The sequence below is a fragment of the Ictidomys tridecemlineatus genome, chromosome 2 (genome assembly GCF_052094955.1).
Source record: "Ictidomys tridecemlineatus isolate mIctTri1 chromosome 2, mIctTri1.hap1, whole genome shotgun sequence".
Classification (NCBI taxonomy): Eukaryota; Metazoa; Chordata; class Mammalia; order Rodentia; family Sciuridae; genus Ictidomys; species Ictidomys tridecemlineatus.
Window position 1 is genome coordinate 14,401,868 of NC_135478.1, and position 16,260 is coordinate 14,418,127.

The 16,260-nt window shown below is 62.7% G+C and overlaps 2 protein-coding genes across 21 annotated transcripts in view; both read left to right on the forward strand.

Moving 5' to 3' along the window:
* Window positions 1-2,494, forward strand: part of Mast3 (microtubule associated serine/threonine kinase 3) — a 33,196-nt gene extending 30,702 nt beyond the window's left edge. For all 20 annotated transcript variants that reach the window (XM_021731507.3, XM_078037835.1, XM_040290282.2 and 17 more), the window contains one exon: window positions 503-2,494. In XM_021731507.3, coding sequence (XP_021587182.2) covers window positions 503-1,023 — 521 coding nt within the window. In that variant the 3' untranslated portion in view covers window positions 1,024-2,494. The remainder of the gene's footprint in view (window positions 1-502) is intronic.
* A 1,158-nt stretch (window positions 2,495-3,652) lies between these two features.
* LOC144374993 (phosphatidylinositol 3-kinase regulatory subunit beta) lies at window positions 3,653-14,965 on the forward strand. Its single transcript, XM_078037837.1, has 16 exons — window positions 3,653-3,793; window positions 5,498-6,217; window positions 8,852-8,944; window positions 9,254-9,304; window positions 9,405-9,536; window positions 9,636-9,846; window positions 10,184-10,269; window positions 10,430-10,538; window positions 10,632-10,730; window positions 10,860-11,040; window positions 11,154-11,279; window positions 12,423-12,565; window positions 12,732-12,908; window positions 13,552-13,623; window positions 13,776-13,946; window positions 14,076-14,965. Exons 2-16 carry the CDS (start codon window positions 5,902-5,904, stop codon window positions 14,281-14,283), a joined length of 2,175 nt encoding a protein of 724 aa, XP_077893963.1. The 5' UTR covers window positions 3,653-3,793; window positions 5,498-5,901; the 3' UTR covers window positions 14,284-14,965.
* The last annotated feature ends 1,295 nt before the right edge of the window (window positions 14,966-16,260 follow it).

Sequence of the window (16,260 nt, forward strand, 5' to 3'; positions counted from 1 at the left end):
CAAAGGTAGACAGATCTGGGCTAAGCGGCTCACACCTGTAATCTCAGCTGCTCAGGAGGCCGAGGCAGGAGAATCACAAGTTCAAGGCCAGCCTGGGCAACTTAGCAAGACCCTGTCTCAAAATAAAATTTAAAAGGGCTGGGGGTGTGGCTCAGTGGTAGAGCACCACTGGCTCAATCCCGAGCCACCCCATACCCCCCACCCCCCCACTCCCCACCAAAAAGACACACACGCCACTGGGAAAGGGTCGGACCTGAAGGAGGGAGAAACTGAGGCAATTCAGAGGGGAGGCAGGGAAGGCTTCTTGGAGCAAGGGGTGAGAGGGCTGGGCTTTGATGGTTGAGTAGGAGTTCGCGGAATCTAGGCCAAGGGAAGGGCCCTGTGCAGATAGGTGGCAGCGGTGAAAGACGTGGGCTTTGGCAAGTTTGGTGGGTCCCAGGGCCCCACCTGCAGGCTGGGGACCTTGAGGCTGGTGGCTCTGACCTGTGCCTGTCACCCACAGATACCGCATCCCCACCCAGCGTGTCCCCGAGCTCCAGCAGCCCTGCCTCCCCAGCCGCTGCTGGCCACACCCGCCCCAGCTCCCTGCACGGCCTGGCTGCCAAACTGGGGCCGCCACGCCACAAGACTGGCCGCCGCAAGTCCACGAGCAGCATCCCTCCGTCCCCGCTGGCCTGTCCACCCGTGGCTGCAGCCCCACCGCGCTCGCCCTCGCCCCTGCCCGGGCACCCCACCCCCCGGTCCCCGCGGCTGCGTCGGGGCCAGTCAGCCGACAAGCTGGGCACAGGGGAGCGGCTGGATGCAGAGCCCGGGCGCCGCAGCCGCGGGCAGGACTCGGAGCTGGTGGTGATGCGGCGGCTGCACCTGTCCGAGCGCCGAGACTCCTTCAAGAAGCAGGAGGCGGTGCAGGAGGTGAGCTTCGACGAGCCGCCGGAGGAGGGCGCTGTGCTGCTCGCCGCGGTGCCGCAGATCGCCGTGGAAGGCGCCGAGAGCGCGCCCGGAGCCCCGGCCGCGAAGGACTGAGCCCAGCCGCCGCTCCCGGGCCTCAAAGCCACGCGTTCTTCGTGCTGTCTTTTAATGTAAAGTCACGCCTGGATGGAGACTGACACTTCAGCCTGCGACACCTAGAAGGCAAAAGCCATCTGGGTCCTCCCTCGTATTCTGGTGGCCTTGGGGCAGGAGGAGCAGGGATGGGGCCCGCGGTTGACGCTGTAAATGAGTCCTTGCAACTAATTTATTACTTTTTATAAGCAATAGTCAGACTGGCCGTTCCGGAAGGCGGCTGCCAGGTCTGGCCCCAGGCACCTGAGACCCCGACTGCAGACCCTGCCCTCTGGGCTGAGAAGGAAGCACTTTGGACAAGTCGTGTGTGTTTGTGTTTTCTAGTTTGTACTTTCAAAGTGTGTGTGTGTGTGTGTGTGTCCGTCCTGATCCTATTTCCAACCCAAGATTGATTTGAGAGGAGGCAACCAAGCTCACTGGTCCAGGCCGGGTTTGGATATGACCTGGAGGGTCCACAAATTGTGCTTCCCCCAAAACAATCTCATCTCAATGATCTGGATTCTGAGGGTCACTTCCCGCTGTCACAGCTGCCATCCCCAATCCATCCTTGCTGGAGTCCGCCTCCAATCCTGCAGGTAGTGGGCATGGGAGCTGGGGCTTTGATGGATGAGTAGGAGCTCACCAGGTCTAGACAGAGGTCTCCTACTCCACTGGCAGGTGTCCCCGATGCCCTGGGAGGCACAGGCCTCAAAGGCTACTGCCAAGGAGGGGGTGTCTACTCTGGACAAAATCCTATGTGTTCAAGGTCCACCAGAGTGAGCCCTTGACCACGGTATGTCTGAAACATCCGTCAGCAGGTCCCTCAGAGCCTCCCTGGGAAGAGGTTCCAATGAGGAAGGCCAGCTGAGGGCAACAAGACCCAGGTTTGAATTTCAGCTTCACTGTGTGGCTCTGGGAAAATGGCTTTCCCACTCTGTGCCTGAGTTTCCTTGTGTTTACAAGACTAATCCCAATGACTATTTATTAAGCACCTACTGTGTGCCAAGCGCTTTTACTCATGGCTTCTCCCTCTGCCGGCCTCTAGAAGGCTGGAGGTGGTATTGTGATCTCTATTGTACAGTCCAAGCAGCTGAGGCCCAGCAAGGGGCAGAGACTTGGCCCAGGGTGGCCCAGGGAGGGTCCTGGTAGAAGAGAGCATCTGCCAGGCCCTGTTGCAGGCAGTATCATCAAGAGAGCTTGAACGGTGTCAGCTACAGCAGATTCTAGCCCCGGCTCTTTCCCAGTGATGCTGCGGGTGACCCGCTGGGCACCTGGGAGGCAGCTGGTGAGACTGCTCACCCGCCTGGTGAGGGAGATTCCCGCGCTGCAGCCTGCTCTGCATTCCTCCCTGAGCCCTCGCGCTGCCTGGTGTTGAAGGGCAGACCTCGGCTGTGCATGACTCGCCCCTCCGTCCATCCTGGAGCTGGCAGTGAATAAAAGCCACACTTACAAAGAGGAGGTCTCATGTCTATTTGTGAGGGGCTGCAAAGGGGGCAAAGGACGGGAATGGGGAGAAAATTGACTCCGTTCAAAGTCACGTGAAATGGGTTACGGAGACTGAAGATGCCCTTGATTCTCTCTCTGGCATCTTCTCCGACCCTGGCCCCCTGCTGCCCTTTCCCTGGGAGTGCCCATCATGGGAACTACCCTTAAAACCTTCAGCCTGCCAGGTACAGAGCCTCTGCTACTCTAAAGGGCTGGGGCGGAAGGATCCCTTGAGGGCGGGAGTTCGAAACCAGCCTGAGCAACACTAGGAGACCCGCCGCCCTCTCCCCAAAACAAAAAAACCTTCGGATACTGGTCTGGAGTCCTGAGCTATGTTAACAAAGACAAAGCCATCGTGGTGTCCTTTGTATTCTGATCGTTGCTTGGGCTGTGCCATGCACTGTGCCCCACCCCGAACCCGGCCCGAGTGCTGTCGGCTATTTCCGGAGCTCTCGACAGTCTGAGAAACATCCTTGGCCACGCCCCCAGTTCCGAGTGTCTTCAGCTGTTTCCGGAAACAATCGTGGATGTGTGCCCAAGTCAGCCACGTTCTAGCTCCGGCCGGGACTCGAGATTTTTCGGCTGTTTCCGGACGCTCCGGGTTGCCATGGAAACGCCTCCAACTCCGCCTCTTTCTCGAAGGCGGTCGGCTGTTTTCGGTGGCTAGCCCTTCCCCCGTTCCGTTGCCCACTTTCCTGAACCCGAGTCCCCCTCACCCGCCGTCTAGAACCGTCCATGCTTCGGAAACTTCCGGAATCTGACAGTAGTCTCTGGGCCTAAATTCCCAGAGTCTCCGTTTGGGACGAAGCACGCTTGGTTCTTTCCAGCAACTCCCCGCGGTCTCTCAGCTCAGCCTCTGTTCCACCAAACCAGCTGGAGCGCGTTCGGCTATTTCCGGACTCGCTCGGGGGTCTTTTGCTCCTGCCGAGTCCGGCTTCCACCGACCCGATCTTATTCGGCTACTTCCGTAACTGTTCGGCTGTCTCGCTGTAACCTCCAGCCGGCCAGTCCCGCGGGAGTACGTTCGGCTCTTTCCGGAATCACTCAGGCGTTTTCCCCGCCCCGACTCCGCCTAGGTCTCGGTGAACTCGCCGGCCCGAATGCGCTCGTCCATTTCCGCCGGGGGCGGGCCCGGCCGCTCGGAACCGCGGCGACGGCTGACGAGGGGATCCCGCGGCTGCGGCGACGGCGGCCGCGGTGGAGCCACGGGGCGGATTCGGCTCAACGTGACGGCGGCCGCGGCGGCGGCGGTGGCGGTCGCGACCAGGTGAGTCCCTAGTGGCCGTCGTGGCAGGAGGGGCTGGGAGTGCACTGAATGCGGGGCCCCTAGGCAGATTACAGGGCCCCTGTGGAAGCCGGACCACAGGCGCGGGCTGCATCGGGCCCCGCGGGAATTGGGGGGCCGCAGGGAAGGGGAGGCGTCGGGCTCCCTCCGCAGCCGTGCAACCTGCCGGGGACGGTCGGGACGGAACGGGGGATTTCGCGGCGGAGATCCAGGGCCGGAGCCGCGGTCCCCCATGCAAGAAGGCCCCGTCTGGAGTGTGGCCTCGAGCGGTAACGAGGGGCGCCCCGCACTGGGGCACAATGGGGTGCAGGAGGGTCTGGGGTCGATCCCACTTCCGGTCTCCTGGCTGGGCTGCGGGGTCCACGCAGGCCGGAGTGTGCGTCTGCGTGAGCACGCAGGCAGTGTGTCCACCCGCGGAGCCCCCAGCCCTGCTGGGGCTCCCTCGCCTCTCGAATTCGGGGAGCGCCGTTTCCCCAGCGTGTGCAAACGCGTGCACACCGGGGCGCGGGGGCGGCCAGGCGGGCGGATCCAGGAGGTTTTCTGGACATTTCGTATCCGGGCCTCAGTTTCCCCACCTGTAGAATGTGGGTGACCAGGTTCAGAGAGCTGGTTTATTCGGGCACCTGAGAGTGTGGAGCCCCGGCTCTGTGCTCAGACACCTCCTGAGAGTCTCTGTGGCCTGGGGCTAAACCCCAGACCCTTGGCACGAGGCGGTTGTTGGATGGCGCCTTTTCTTCTAGCCACCTGAACTCTTGGCAAGCGACTTGCTGCTGCCAGGCCTTCGCATGTACCTTTGCAGAGGCTGGGAGGGGCCTGGTGCGCCCTCTTAGCTCTGAGGCAGATTCTCTAGACTGCACACCCCCGCCCCGGCCCCATCCTCACAGGAGAACCAGATCTGCAGGGCTGGGGCTGGGAACATGGAGGCCCCATCTCTGCTCCTCCAGGCCTGAGCTCCTGGGGGACACTCATCACTCAGCACCTGGCATCTACCTCCCTTGGCGGCCACAGTGCCCTCCTCCTGTCCACCCTCTCCTGGCTCCCTGTCCTACCCTGTAGCTAAGGTCTGGCTGGCTCTTTGCCACACCTCCCCCCCTACTTTTTGCACCTATTGTGGGCCCCAGATAGCCAAGCTAGGGACACCCCAGCCCCCTGCCTGCTCCCCTGCAGAGACTGGAAGTCCCTGTGCTTGGACTTACTCTGCAGGTGCCAAGGGCTTTCCCTGGCCCTCCCGACCTACCCTGTGCACCCTCTGCTGCCTCCTCCTCTGCTCCACCGGCCCCCAAGTACTTTGAGTGGCTCCCATTTCACCCTGCTTGCTCTGAGCGCCACTGGCCATGTGACAGCCACCGCCTCAGCTCCATCTGGGCCTGGGTGTGAGTCCTCGCTTCTCCCTGGCCCATGGAGTGGCCCTACAGAGACCTCCCTGCTCTGAGCCTGGTTCCCATCTCAAACGAGGATGAGGAGCTCGCTCAGCTGAGCATGAAGTTTGTCCAGCTCCACTCCCCACAGCCCTGAGGGAGGGCTGCTAATGCACCCATTATACAAACGGGGAAACTGAGGACAGGAAGGAAGGGCACCCAAGGCCACCCAGCGATTCAGGGGGTTCCGGCCCAGGATTTGGATTTGGGCCCATCTCTGTGTCAAGGGTGTGCATCATGTGACTGTCACTGCCCTGTCCACCTGCAGGTCAGCGACCCTGGCCAAGCATGGTGGCAACCTGTGCCCTTGGCTCCCCCGGCTCCCTCACCTGGTACAGCTGGAGGAGCTGCCAGCCTCGGGCACTAATGGCCCCTCTCCTGAGGGAGTGATCTGCCTGCTCCAGCGCCCCTCTCCCATGGGGAACGCAGTGGCCAAGTGAACTGCAATCACTGCACCAGCCCCCGCCCTGCAGCTGGCGCATGGTGGACACAGCAACAAGTGGCCGTCGCGGAGTCATGGAATGATGGTGCGGAGCCAGGCATGAGCGGCCCCCAGGGTCGCCTTTGACTTCGGCTGGAAATCGAGGCCTGAGCACCCCGAGCCCACCCAGTGGATGGGGCCGTCAGGGCCCTGAGCAGCTGCCTGACCATCCCATCACACGGCACCCAGCCATGGCCGACGGCTTCCAGTACCGCGCACTGTACCCATTCCGCCGGGAGCGGCCAGAGGACCTGGAGCTGCTACCCGGCGACGTGCTGGTGGTGAGCCGGGCTGCGCTGCAGGCACTGGGCGTGGCGGAGGGCGGTGAGCGCTGCCCACAGAGTGTAGGCTGGATGCCTGGCCTCAATGAGCGCACCCGACAGCGAGGTGACTTCCCTGGCACCTACGTGGAGTTCCTGGGGCCTGTGGCTCTGGCCCGGCCAGGCCCTCGACCACGAGGCCCCCGCCCACTTCCTGCCAGGCCCCGGGATGGGCCCCCCGAACCAGGTGAGCAGCAGGCAGAAGCCTTAGGAAGAGGATGTCCACTTGGACCCTCAGTCTTTTCTTCTCTGCAAGGAGGCACTGGGGTCTCTCTCAGGGGCGGAGGAATAAGGACATGGGTCGTTTATTAGATGTGTGTTTGGGGCGCTGCTGTCAGCTCAGCACTGGACACAAAGCCTGGCCCTGCCCTCACAGGACTTCTAATTCAGGACGATGGGAAGGTGATGATTGGTGGCAGAGGCTGTGCAGAAGGCTTGCAGGGAGGAGCGGGGGTTGGAGGAACCCAGGCAGTGGGCACAGCAAGGGTGAGGGTGGTGACATAGCAATGGCAGGTTCAGGGGACGCTGGCAGGCTCAGAGGGTGAGGAGTGCTGAGGAAGGGGGCCCACCGAGGGCGTGGACAGTGAGTGGTCCCGGGATTCAGAGGCCCCATCTAGCTTCGTCCTGCGGTTTGCAGATGGGGTTCCTGGTAGAACCCCTTTGATTTTACTTGGTTTTTAAGATCAAGGGAGCCAAAACCCAAGAGGGTGGGGTGCTCGCTAGAAAGGAGCCATCCCCACTTCCCAGGAGGGTGCCCGGAGCAGAGAGGCCGGGCACTGAGCGAATGTGGGGCAGGCAGGGGCTGTGGGTTCCGGCCAGGAAACGGAGGCCCCGGTTGAGGCGAGGGGCGCTGAGGACCAGCCTGGCCTGATCCCGCCCTCCCGCGGCCCAGGAAGCCCATGGGCAGGTTGAGACCAAAGGACTCAGGGTCAGTCCCCAGGGAGGCCAAGGCCCCAGGGGGCGCCAGGCTGCTCTGCGCGGTCCCCAGATGCTCAGGCCCGAGTCCCACAGCAGGGGGCAGAAGGGGGACGCAGAGGTTCCAGCTTGGCTTGGGCCCCACGGCATCTGGCGTCTCCAGGGCCCAGGCCTGCGTCCTGCCTCGGCCTGAAGGAGCAGGAGGCGGCCCCATCCGGGCTCCAGGCCAGACTCTGCCTCTCCCCCTGGTAACAGCCGCCTCCCTCTGCCTGGCCTCGCTCCAGCCCCCACACCATCTCCACTCGGGGCAGCTGCCCAGTCTCGCCCTCCAAACGTTCAGGGCCGTGACCTGCCAGGCTGCCCTCCGCAGAGCTGGGCTTCCCTCAGGAAATGGCAGCACTGGTCTGTGCGCCCTGGGACCCCCGGGAGCCAGTGGAGGCGGGTTTCTGCCATCAGCGCAATCAGGGCGCCGAGGCGGAGTCCCAGGGCCTCCTGGGCCTACCTGGCCAGCGTCCATGGGAGGCCCCGTGGAGGCCCAGCCTCTCTGAGCCCAAGTTGCTCATCTGTAAAATGGGGGCAGGGCCTGATCTCCGGGTCCTCCGGCTCCATTTGCACACGGGTCCCTGGTGGTCTCTGGGTTGAATTTGCAGAACCCAGCCCCCCCCCTCTCTCCTGCTGTTTCTTTTCTTTTTTTTTTTTTTTGGCACATCCCATGCAGCTGGGCCTCTGCCGGCTCCAGGCCCCACCTGGCCTGTCACTCAGCGGCCCCACAGGCCCCAACTTGCCCCTGTCCTGTGCCAGGGCGTCCTGCCGAGGGCCAGAGCCGCACCAAATGGTGGCGCAGCAGCAGGAGCCTGCTGGGGCGGGAGGCGAGCACACAGAGAACCCCCAGGAACACAGGGTGGGGGGTGTTGGCCCCAGACCCTGGCGCCCGCCCGCTGGGAGGGGTTCCAGCCTTTTCAAAAAGGGAAGAGAATTTAGGAGCAGAATGACTCAGGAGGTGAGGAAGGGTCGCCGGAATAGCGGGTCAGAGGCATGCTTTCCTTCTCTTCTTTCTCAATCACTTTTTTTTTCCATTTATATCAAAAAAAGGAGAGACGGGTTGGGGTGCAGGCTGGGGCGCGGCTCAGTGGTAGAGAGCTCCCCCAGCACGTGTGAGGCCCTGGGTTCCATCCTCAGCACCTTCAAAGAAAGAAGAATCCCCTAAGGGCGGCCACTGAAACTCAGCAACAGGTTTGGGGCTCTGCCGCAGTTGCTGTGTGACTCTGGGTGCCCGACCTGCCTTCTCTGGCCCTCGGTTTCTTCGAGGGAAGACAGGCAGATGGGGTAGGCTGCTCTTCTTTCTGTGACTCTGGACAGTAGAAATGTCCTCTGTCACGTTTCTAGAACCAGGAATCCCAAGTCGGGGCCTGCTCCCTCTGCAGGAAGTCGGGTGGTCTCTTGCTCTGCCGCCTCCTGGTGCCTGCCGCCCTTCCTCGGCTTGGCCTGGCTCACTCCAGTCTCTGCAGCTGTCTTCACGTGGCCTTTAGACACCAGCTGGTGGCTTAGGGCCACCCTAGATCCAGGATGATCTGCTCGGGGCCAGATTTCCCTCTGTTCTACCTGCAAAGACCCTCCTTCCACAGAGCTGCAGGTCCCGGGGTCAGGGCTTGGACATCTTTTCGCATGGCCACTCTTCAGCCTGGCCTCTGAAGCTGTGTGACCTCTCGATGTCTCTTACTTCAGAAAATGGCCTCCCATCAGTTCAGCCCTCCCCGCGCCTCTTCCCCGCTGGCCTCCCCCGGGTGGTCCAGGTGCTGGGTGCTTGTCTGAGCCGGGTCCTGCCTGGAGCCATTTGAACCGAGCTCCACTGGGCAGAGGGACAGGGTCCTTCCAGGGCCCTCACCAACCTGCTGTCCCCTACCAGGCCTCACCCTCCCCGACCTGCCTGAGCAGTTCTGCCCACCTGACGCGGCGCCCCCCATCCTGGTGAAGCTTGTGGAGACCTTTGAACAGATAGGTGAGCCTCAGCCTGGCCCGGACCCAGCTCTGCTTGCTCTCCTCCCTTGATGGGAGAAACCCACGTAGGGCTGCCCCGAGGAAGCTGAGCCTGGGAGCACTGGGCTCCGTGGGGGCGGGCACCTGGGTGGCGATGGACCTGCAGGTGGCTCACAGTGCCCTTGGGAGATCTCCCTCCTTACCCCCTCTCCTCCTCTTAACCGTATCTCTGGGCTCCAAAGCCAGACTGCTGGGATTGAGTGGCCACCCGATCCTTCCGTGGGGTCGGGCAACATTTAAGAGCTGACTCACTTGTCCCCTGACCCTCCAGGGCTGGACAGCGAACCCCACTGCAGGCCCGAGCTGCCCGCCCCGCGCACAGGTGAGGGGAGCCTCCGTAGGCAGGGATGGGGGGAGCCGGCGGCGGTATCCCTGCAGGCTCCCCCCCAACAGCCACCGGGCATGTCCCCCTGCACCCGCAGACTGGTCCCTGAGCGATGTGGATCAGTGGGACGCTGCTACCTTGTCGGATGGCATTAAGGGCTTCCTGCTGGCCTTGCCCACGCCCCTCGTGACACCTGAGGCCTCAGCAGAAGCCAGCCGTGCTCTGCGGGGTGAGCCTACAGGGGAGCCAGGGACAGGGAGGGGACTGGCGGAGGGTGGGTAGGCGGTCGCCCGCCCCGGCTCACCCAGCCCGGGTTTTCCGTTCTCAGAGGCTGCGGGGCCCTTGGGGCCGGTGCTGGAACCCCCAACGCTGCCACTGCACCGCGCTCTCACACTGCGCTTCCTACTCCAGCACCTGGGCCGGGTGGCCCGTCACGCCCCAGCCCCGGGCCCTGCCATCCACGCCCTGGGGGCCACCTTTGGGCCGCTGCTGCTGCGCACGCAGCCACCCTCACCGCCGCCAGGGGGCGCGCCTGACGGGTGAGCAGCAGTGCCATGGGGGCGGGGCTGAGTGGAGCAGAAGGGGCGGGGCGGCGCCTGAGCCTGCGGGAGGGATCCAGGAAAGACCTGGAGCCAGGACAGGAGACAGGTCTGGGCCGGTCAGGTGCTGCTTCTTGGTCTTCTCTGTGCCCTTGGGGACTGCACACACTAGGCAGGACTTGGCCTCACCTAGCTGCGGGTGTCACCTATTCCTCTTCCCTGTACATACCTTCGTGTATAATGACCCCCAAGTGTGCGAGCACTAGAAGGGGTGTGCGCACCGCCATGTGAGGCCAGGACGCCCTCCCCGGCCCTCACCATGCTCCCGTTCCCCCAGGAGTGAGTCCAGCCCCAGCTTCCCTGCGCTGCTGGTGGAGAAGCTGCTGCAGGAACACCTGGAAGAGCAGGAGGTCGCACCTCCAGGTAACACCCCCCTTTTTAAAAAATGATTGTCAGTTCGTACTCCTGGGGGACCATGAATGCGCATCTGGAGCCCTGCCGGTATGAACAGGCCCCATTGCAGTGGGAGATGGCTGCAGTATACAGTTGGTGCTTACTGTGCATTTGTTTTCCTGTCCCCCAGCACTGCCACCTAAACCCTCCAAGGCAAAGCCAGCCCCCACAGGCCTGGCCAATGGGGGGAGCCCACCTTCCCTGCAGGACGCAGAGTGGTACTGGGGGGACATCTCCAGGTAGGGTCTCTGGGGTGGGGCTGGGGACCCAGGAGATGCCACTTGGGGTGTAGGGTGTCCAAATCGGCAGCTCTTCCCTGGATGTCCCCACAGGGAGGAGGTAAACGAGAAACTCCGGGACACCCCAGATGGAACCTTTCTGGTTCGAGATGCATCCAGCAAGATCCAAGGGGAGTACACTCTCACCCTCAGGTGGGCCTGGGCCCTCGGGCTCTCTAGGGGTTGCACAGGGGCTGGGACACCCATGGTGTTGGCTGGAGGGCGAGGGCGGGGCCGGGCCGGGTCCTGCTGGGTGCCGATGGCCCACCCTCCCTGCTGCAGGAAAGGCGGTAACAACAAGCTGATCAAGGTGTTCCACCGCGACGGCCACTACGGCTTCTCAGAGCCGCTCACCTTCTGCTCCGTGGTGGACCTCATCACCCACTACCGCCACGAGTCCCTGGCCCAGTACAACGCCAAGCTGGACACGCGGCTCCTCTACCCCGTGTCCAAGTACCAGCAGGTCCGTGCCAGGCGGAGCCAGGGTGGGCAGCGCCTGGCTGGTTCCAGGGCCTCTGGGCCCAGGGGTGGCCTCGACCCAATCTTGGGTCTCCCCTGACTCCGTGGTATCTCCAGGACCAGGTGGTCAAGGAGGACAGCGTGGAGGCGGTGGGCGCCCAGCTCAAGGTCTACCACCAGCAGTACCAGGACAAGAGCCGCGAGTACGACCAGCTCTACGAGGAGTACACGCGCACCTCCCAGGTACTCCTGTGCTCGGGGGCCAGGGCGCCGGCCGGGGAGGCCGGGAGCCAAGGGTCCACCCAAGGCCACGAGGACAGGTGGCCTAGCATGTAGTTAAAAAAACAGAAAAGGGTCAGATGAGAAGGGAGCAGCAGGCCCACAGAGTGGCCGTAGCAGGGCCTGGAGGTCCCGCGGAGAGCCTCCGTGCCTCCCTGGGACTGGGCCTCCCCTCTGCACTCTGGAACCCAGGGCCTGGGTTGCTCTCGGTGCCCCCTAACCAGGGTGTCACTCTGAACGATTGGAGCCTGGTGAAGATTGGGCCCCAGGGCAGGAGGTCACAGGAATGGGGGCATTTTTTTAAAAGGAGGCTTTGTCTCTCAAGGACTGTATCGGTGGGGGGATACTAGGGGTTGAAACCAGGGGCACCTTGCCACAAAGCCGCGTCCTCCGCTCTTTTTATTATTATTTTTTGAGACAGGCTCTCACTAAGTAGCATAGAGTATTGCTAAGTTGCTTAGACTGGCCTCGAACTTGCAGTCCTCCTGCCTCAGCCACCCAAGTTGATGGGGTTGCAGGCGTTCACCCTGTGCCCGGCCCAAGGGCTGAATTAATATGCCTCTTTCTGCAAGTTGAGAGACAACAGACTCAGATAGAATGTCCTGTCTCTGCCAATTGAAGGACATAGAAAATGCTGAGTGTGTGGGCCCGGGCTGTGGCTCAGCGGCGGGGCACTCGCCTAACGGTGTGTGAGGCCCTGGGTTCAACCTTCCGCACTGCGTAAAAATAAATAAGTAAAATGAGTAGATTGTGCCCAGCTACAACTAAAAAAGTATTAAAAAAAAAAAAAAAAAAGTCCAGGGGTTTTTAGGTGCCCAAAGGGAAGGGGAAGTCGGGGAGTGGGGGCTTGGTGTTTGCTTTGCTTGGTCTGGGGGTGGAGCCCGGGCCTGTGCGTGGGAGGCCAGCGGAGCTGTCTCCCCAGCCAGGAGGAAGGTTTTGAAGGCTGAATAGGAGTTCGTTGTCTTCCACTAGACTAAGTGTTCCAGGAACGTGTCCCAGGAGAGGACAGTTTGAGCAGGGTCTCCGTATCAGAGATGAGGTGGCCTTCATCCTCATGAGGGACTTTCGCGGAGTCCCTAGAGGCGCCCTGCCTTGCCCCCTCCCCAGGAGCTGCAGATGAAGCGCACAGCAATCGAGGCCTTCAACGAGACCATCAAGATCTTCGAGGAGCAGGGCCAGACGCAGGAGAAGTGCAGCAAGGAGTATCTGGAGCGCTTCCGGCGCGAGGGCAACGAGAAGGAGATGCAGCGGTGAGGCGCGCTGCCGGGGTCTGCTGCACAGGCTTTGGAGGATGAGCAGGAGTTTGCCAAGGGCAAGGGGGGGGTATGCTGTGCGCAGGCTCAGAGGCTCACATTGTAGTTCTCGAGAGCCCTGGAGCCACCTGACGCCACTGACCCTTCCCCGGCCCGCCCCCAGGATCTTGCTGAACTCGGAGCGGCTCAAGTCCCGCATCGCGGAGATCCACGAAAGTCGCACAAAGCTGGAGCAGGACCTGCGGGCCCAGGCCTCGGACAACCGCGAGATCGACAAGCGCATGAACAGCCTCAAGCCCGACCTCATGCAGCTGCGCAAGATCCGCGACCAGTACCTCGTGTGAGTGGAGCCCCAGGCCTGGCCTGTGCCTTTGCTCACCACGCGGCCCCCGCCTAGCCCCTGAGGACCCCTCGCTGGCCCCTGGGTCCCCTCCCTCTCTGCCAGCCGGGCTGCAGCTCCCTGGGCCTCTGACGCGGGAGCCCTGGTCTCGCAGGCGCTCCGCTCTGCCCCCTGGCGGCAGCCGCAGCCTCTGTCCAGCTCCCACCTCTCCAAGTGCCCGGCCAGGCGCCCCGCCCAGCACACGTGCATATTAGCGCGTTTATTCCTTTCCAAGCTCTTTCCCAAGTTTGCCCTTAGCTGGGGAAGCCGAGGCCCAGGGCAGACAGCTTTGCTGGACAAAGGCCAACAGCAGTGCGGCGGCCCCCAGGACTGAGTCTCTCTGCGCGTGGTGATAAGGCCTTATCAGGGCCTGGGGGGTTTCAGGGCCTCCTAAACGTGAAGGTCAGTGGACAGGAGAGGCGGCTAGCAAGCAGCGCTCGGGAACCAGCGGCCCTTGGCCAGCTCAAGGTCACCTCGTAATGGGATAGAATTTATCCTGTCTCCTAGCCGCTGCCTCCCACGGGGCTGCCCGGGCCAGCTGCGCGCCCTCCCTGTTTTCCCCCAGCAGCAGGTGCCCACCGTCCTCTTTCTTCTTGGTCCTCAGGTGGCTTACCCAAAAAGGTGCCCGGCAGAAGAAGATCAATGAGTGGTTGGGGATCAAAAACGAAACAGAGGAGTGAGTGACTACCTGGAAGAGGAGGGGAGGGTGCGCCTTAGAGCTGGGGCCTGTGGCGGCTGTGAAGGAGGAGTGGGAGGTCGCCAGGGAGGAAGCTCTGCGGGGCGCGGGCTGCAGATGAGTGACCAGGCCCCGTCCCTGCCCCCCCACAGCCAGTACGCTCTGATGGAGGACGAGGAGGACCTCCCCCACCACGAGGAGCGCACGTGGTACGTGGGCAAGATCAACCGCACCCAGGCCGAGGAGATGCTCAGCGGCAAGCGCGACGGCACCTTCCTCATCCGCGAGAGCAGCCAGCGCGGCTGCTACGCCTGCTCCGTGGTGTGAGTGCCCTTATTGAGCACCTACTGTGCGCCGGGCCCTCAGAGGACAGCCCCTCAGCTCCCCAGGAGGAGGCTGGCCGGGGGCGTGGGAGGAAGGGGCGCTTCTTGACCGGCCCTTGTCCCTCTCAGGGTGGACGGTGACACCAAGCACTGTGTCATCTACCGCACGGCCACCGGCTTCGGCTTCGCAGAGCCCTACAACCTGTACGGGTCGCTGAAGGAGCTGGTGCTGCACTACCAGCAGGCGTCCCTGGTGCAGCACAACGACGCGCTGCCCGTCACCCTGGCCCACCCCGTGCGCGCCCCCGGCCCCGGGCCGCCGCCCGCCGCGCGCTGAGCCCAGGACAGACCAGCCCCCAGGGTCCCCTCCCCGCTCGCTCTGCCCCCTTCCCGGCCTCCCTCCCGTTCCTGGTCTCTGTCTCTGTTTCCACGTTGGGGGTCCTGCCCCTCCACCCCTGCCCCTGGACGGCGCCCCTCGCCACGCCCCCGCAGTCCCCGGAGCCCCTCCCGGCTGCACCTCCATGTTTACAGAGGCCCCGGGCTGCGCGGCCCCGGCCTGGGCGCCCCGATTTTTAAGCCATAGACCTGGGGTCAGGGCAGGAAGGAACTTCGCTCGGCTGCTTCCAAGAACCTCGGCCGCCACCCTCGGGGCCGGGCGGGACCCGCCCCACGGACCCCAACTTCCCCTCCCGACACTGAAGTGAAACCGTCGCCTGACAGCCCGCGACAAGAGTCAAAAATAAACTGGTGAGCGCCTGCCCGGAGCCCAGGCCTCCAGGCTGCGCCGCCGGGTGACCGCTGCGACACTGCCCACGGTACCTCCACTGACCAGGTTCAGCTCCTCCCGATCATGTTGGGTTTCGATTTGTTTTTCCTGACTGTAAGCTCCCCCTCGGCCTCTTGGGCCAGGGCCCTGTTTTCTACACTGCCCGGGACCCGCTGCCCGCCCGCCCGCCAGGCTGGGCGCAGCTTTTGTACGGTACGTTGTTTCGACACGGAGATAAAACATTTGAACATGGGCCCGAGTGTGTCCTTGATGCCTGGGATTCTCGGCAGTCCCCATGTGCAGGGGGACCCTGGCATGCGTGGGTCACAGTGGCCAGGACTGTGGGTTTAACCTCAGGCCACCTCCGAGTGCCAAGGCCTTCACTCCCCCACCCTGGGCCACATGAGTCCAGAGGACTCCACACCCACCTAGTGTCCCTCGGGAGAGCCACCCGCTCAGCCCCCTGATCAGCCCCCAGCTCCTGCTCAGGGGTACCCGGGGCCTCCTCTGGCTCTGACCAGCCTCCAGGTTTGAGTCCCTGCTGGGCCACCAGCTGTGCCCTCGGAAGAAGTCACCTCCCTTCTCTGATCTGCAGCTTCCTCCTTGCCGAGTGGCATCAATAGTCCCGACACTCCTCGTGCCACCCAGAGGGTGCCCCATGTCCTCAGATGCAGCATATAACTACTGTGAGGCCCTCCCGGGCCCCCTCTAGACATTTGTTCGACACTCGGGGACCATGACCCAGGGCGGGTCCCAGGGTCCTGCATCTCTTGGACCTGGACTTCTAGTTGCCACTCTCCGGGGAGCAGAGAACCCCCCCTGGCTCCCCCCAAGACCTCACATGCCACCGGTGGCCCACGCCTGTCATCCCAGAGGCTCAGGAGGCTTAGGCAGGAGGATCTCGAGCCCAAAGCCAGCCTCAGCAACAGGGAGGCGCTAAGCAACTCAGTGCGGCCCGTCTCTACGTAAAAGACAAAATGGGGCTGGGGATGCGGCTTCGTGGTTGAGTGCCCCTGAGTTCAATCCCCAAAGAAAAAAAAGCCCGCGTGCCTGGGCAGCTGGGAGGAAATCAACCAAAAACCCCCGCCCAGGCGGCTGGCTGTACTCTCAGGACAAGACAGCTTCCTCTGAGTCCCCAAGCTCCTTTCCTGTCACATGCCCAGCTGGAGATATTCCATAAGTAATTCCAGCCTGTAGGATGCCTCCTGTTGCTTGTGTGGTCACAAGACAAAAGCCCTCTGCCCACGCCCCAGCCAGACTGGGCCAGGGGTAAGAGGTGCTTGGCAACAGCCTATGTGCTCTTCACACTCAAATCACCATGCAGCTTGCTGTGCATCTTTGGCAAAGTTGCCTAACCTCTCTGATCACAGCTTTCTCAATACCAGATGGAGTCTGTAGTTGCTATCCCTGGCCACAGCTAGATGCCTCTGAGGGTTTAGTGATACATTTGTGAGTTGTGGCCCCAACCTGGGCCTGACACCAAGCATACAAGTTAAATGATGAGAGTACTTAACATGACTTCCTCCATTAGGGAAGATACCAAGGAAC

Bases quoted from the DNA above. Each gene is read 5' to 3' on its own strand.
- LOC144374993 (XM_078037837.1), top strand. From the start codon at position 5,902: ATGGCCGACGGCTTCCAGTACCGCGCACTGTACCCATTCCGCCGGGAG. The intron at 10,731-10,859 runs GTGGGCCTGGGC...TCCCTGCTGCAG, and splicing joins GAGTACACTCTCACCCTCAG to GAAAGGCGGTAACAACAAGC. The intron at 11,280-12,422 runs GTACTCCTGTGC...CCCCCTCCCCAG, and splicing joins AGTACACGCGCACCTCCCAG to GAGCTGCAGATGAAGCGCAC.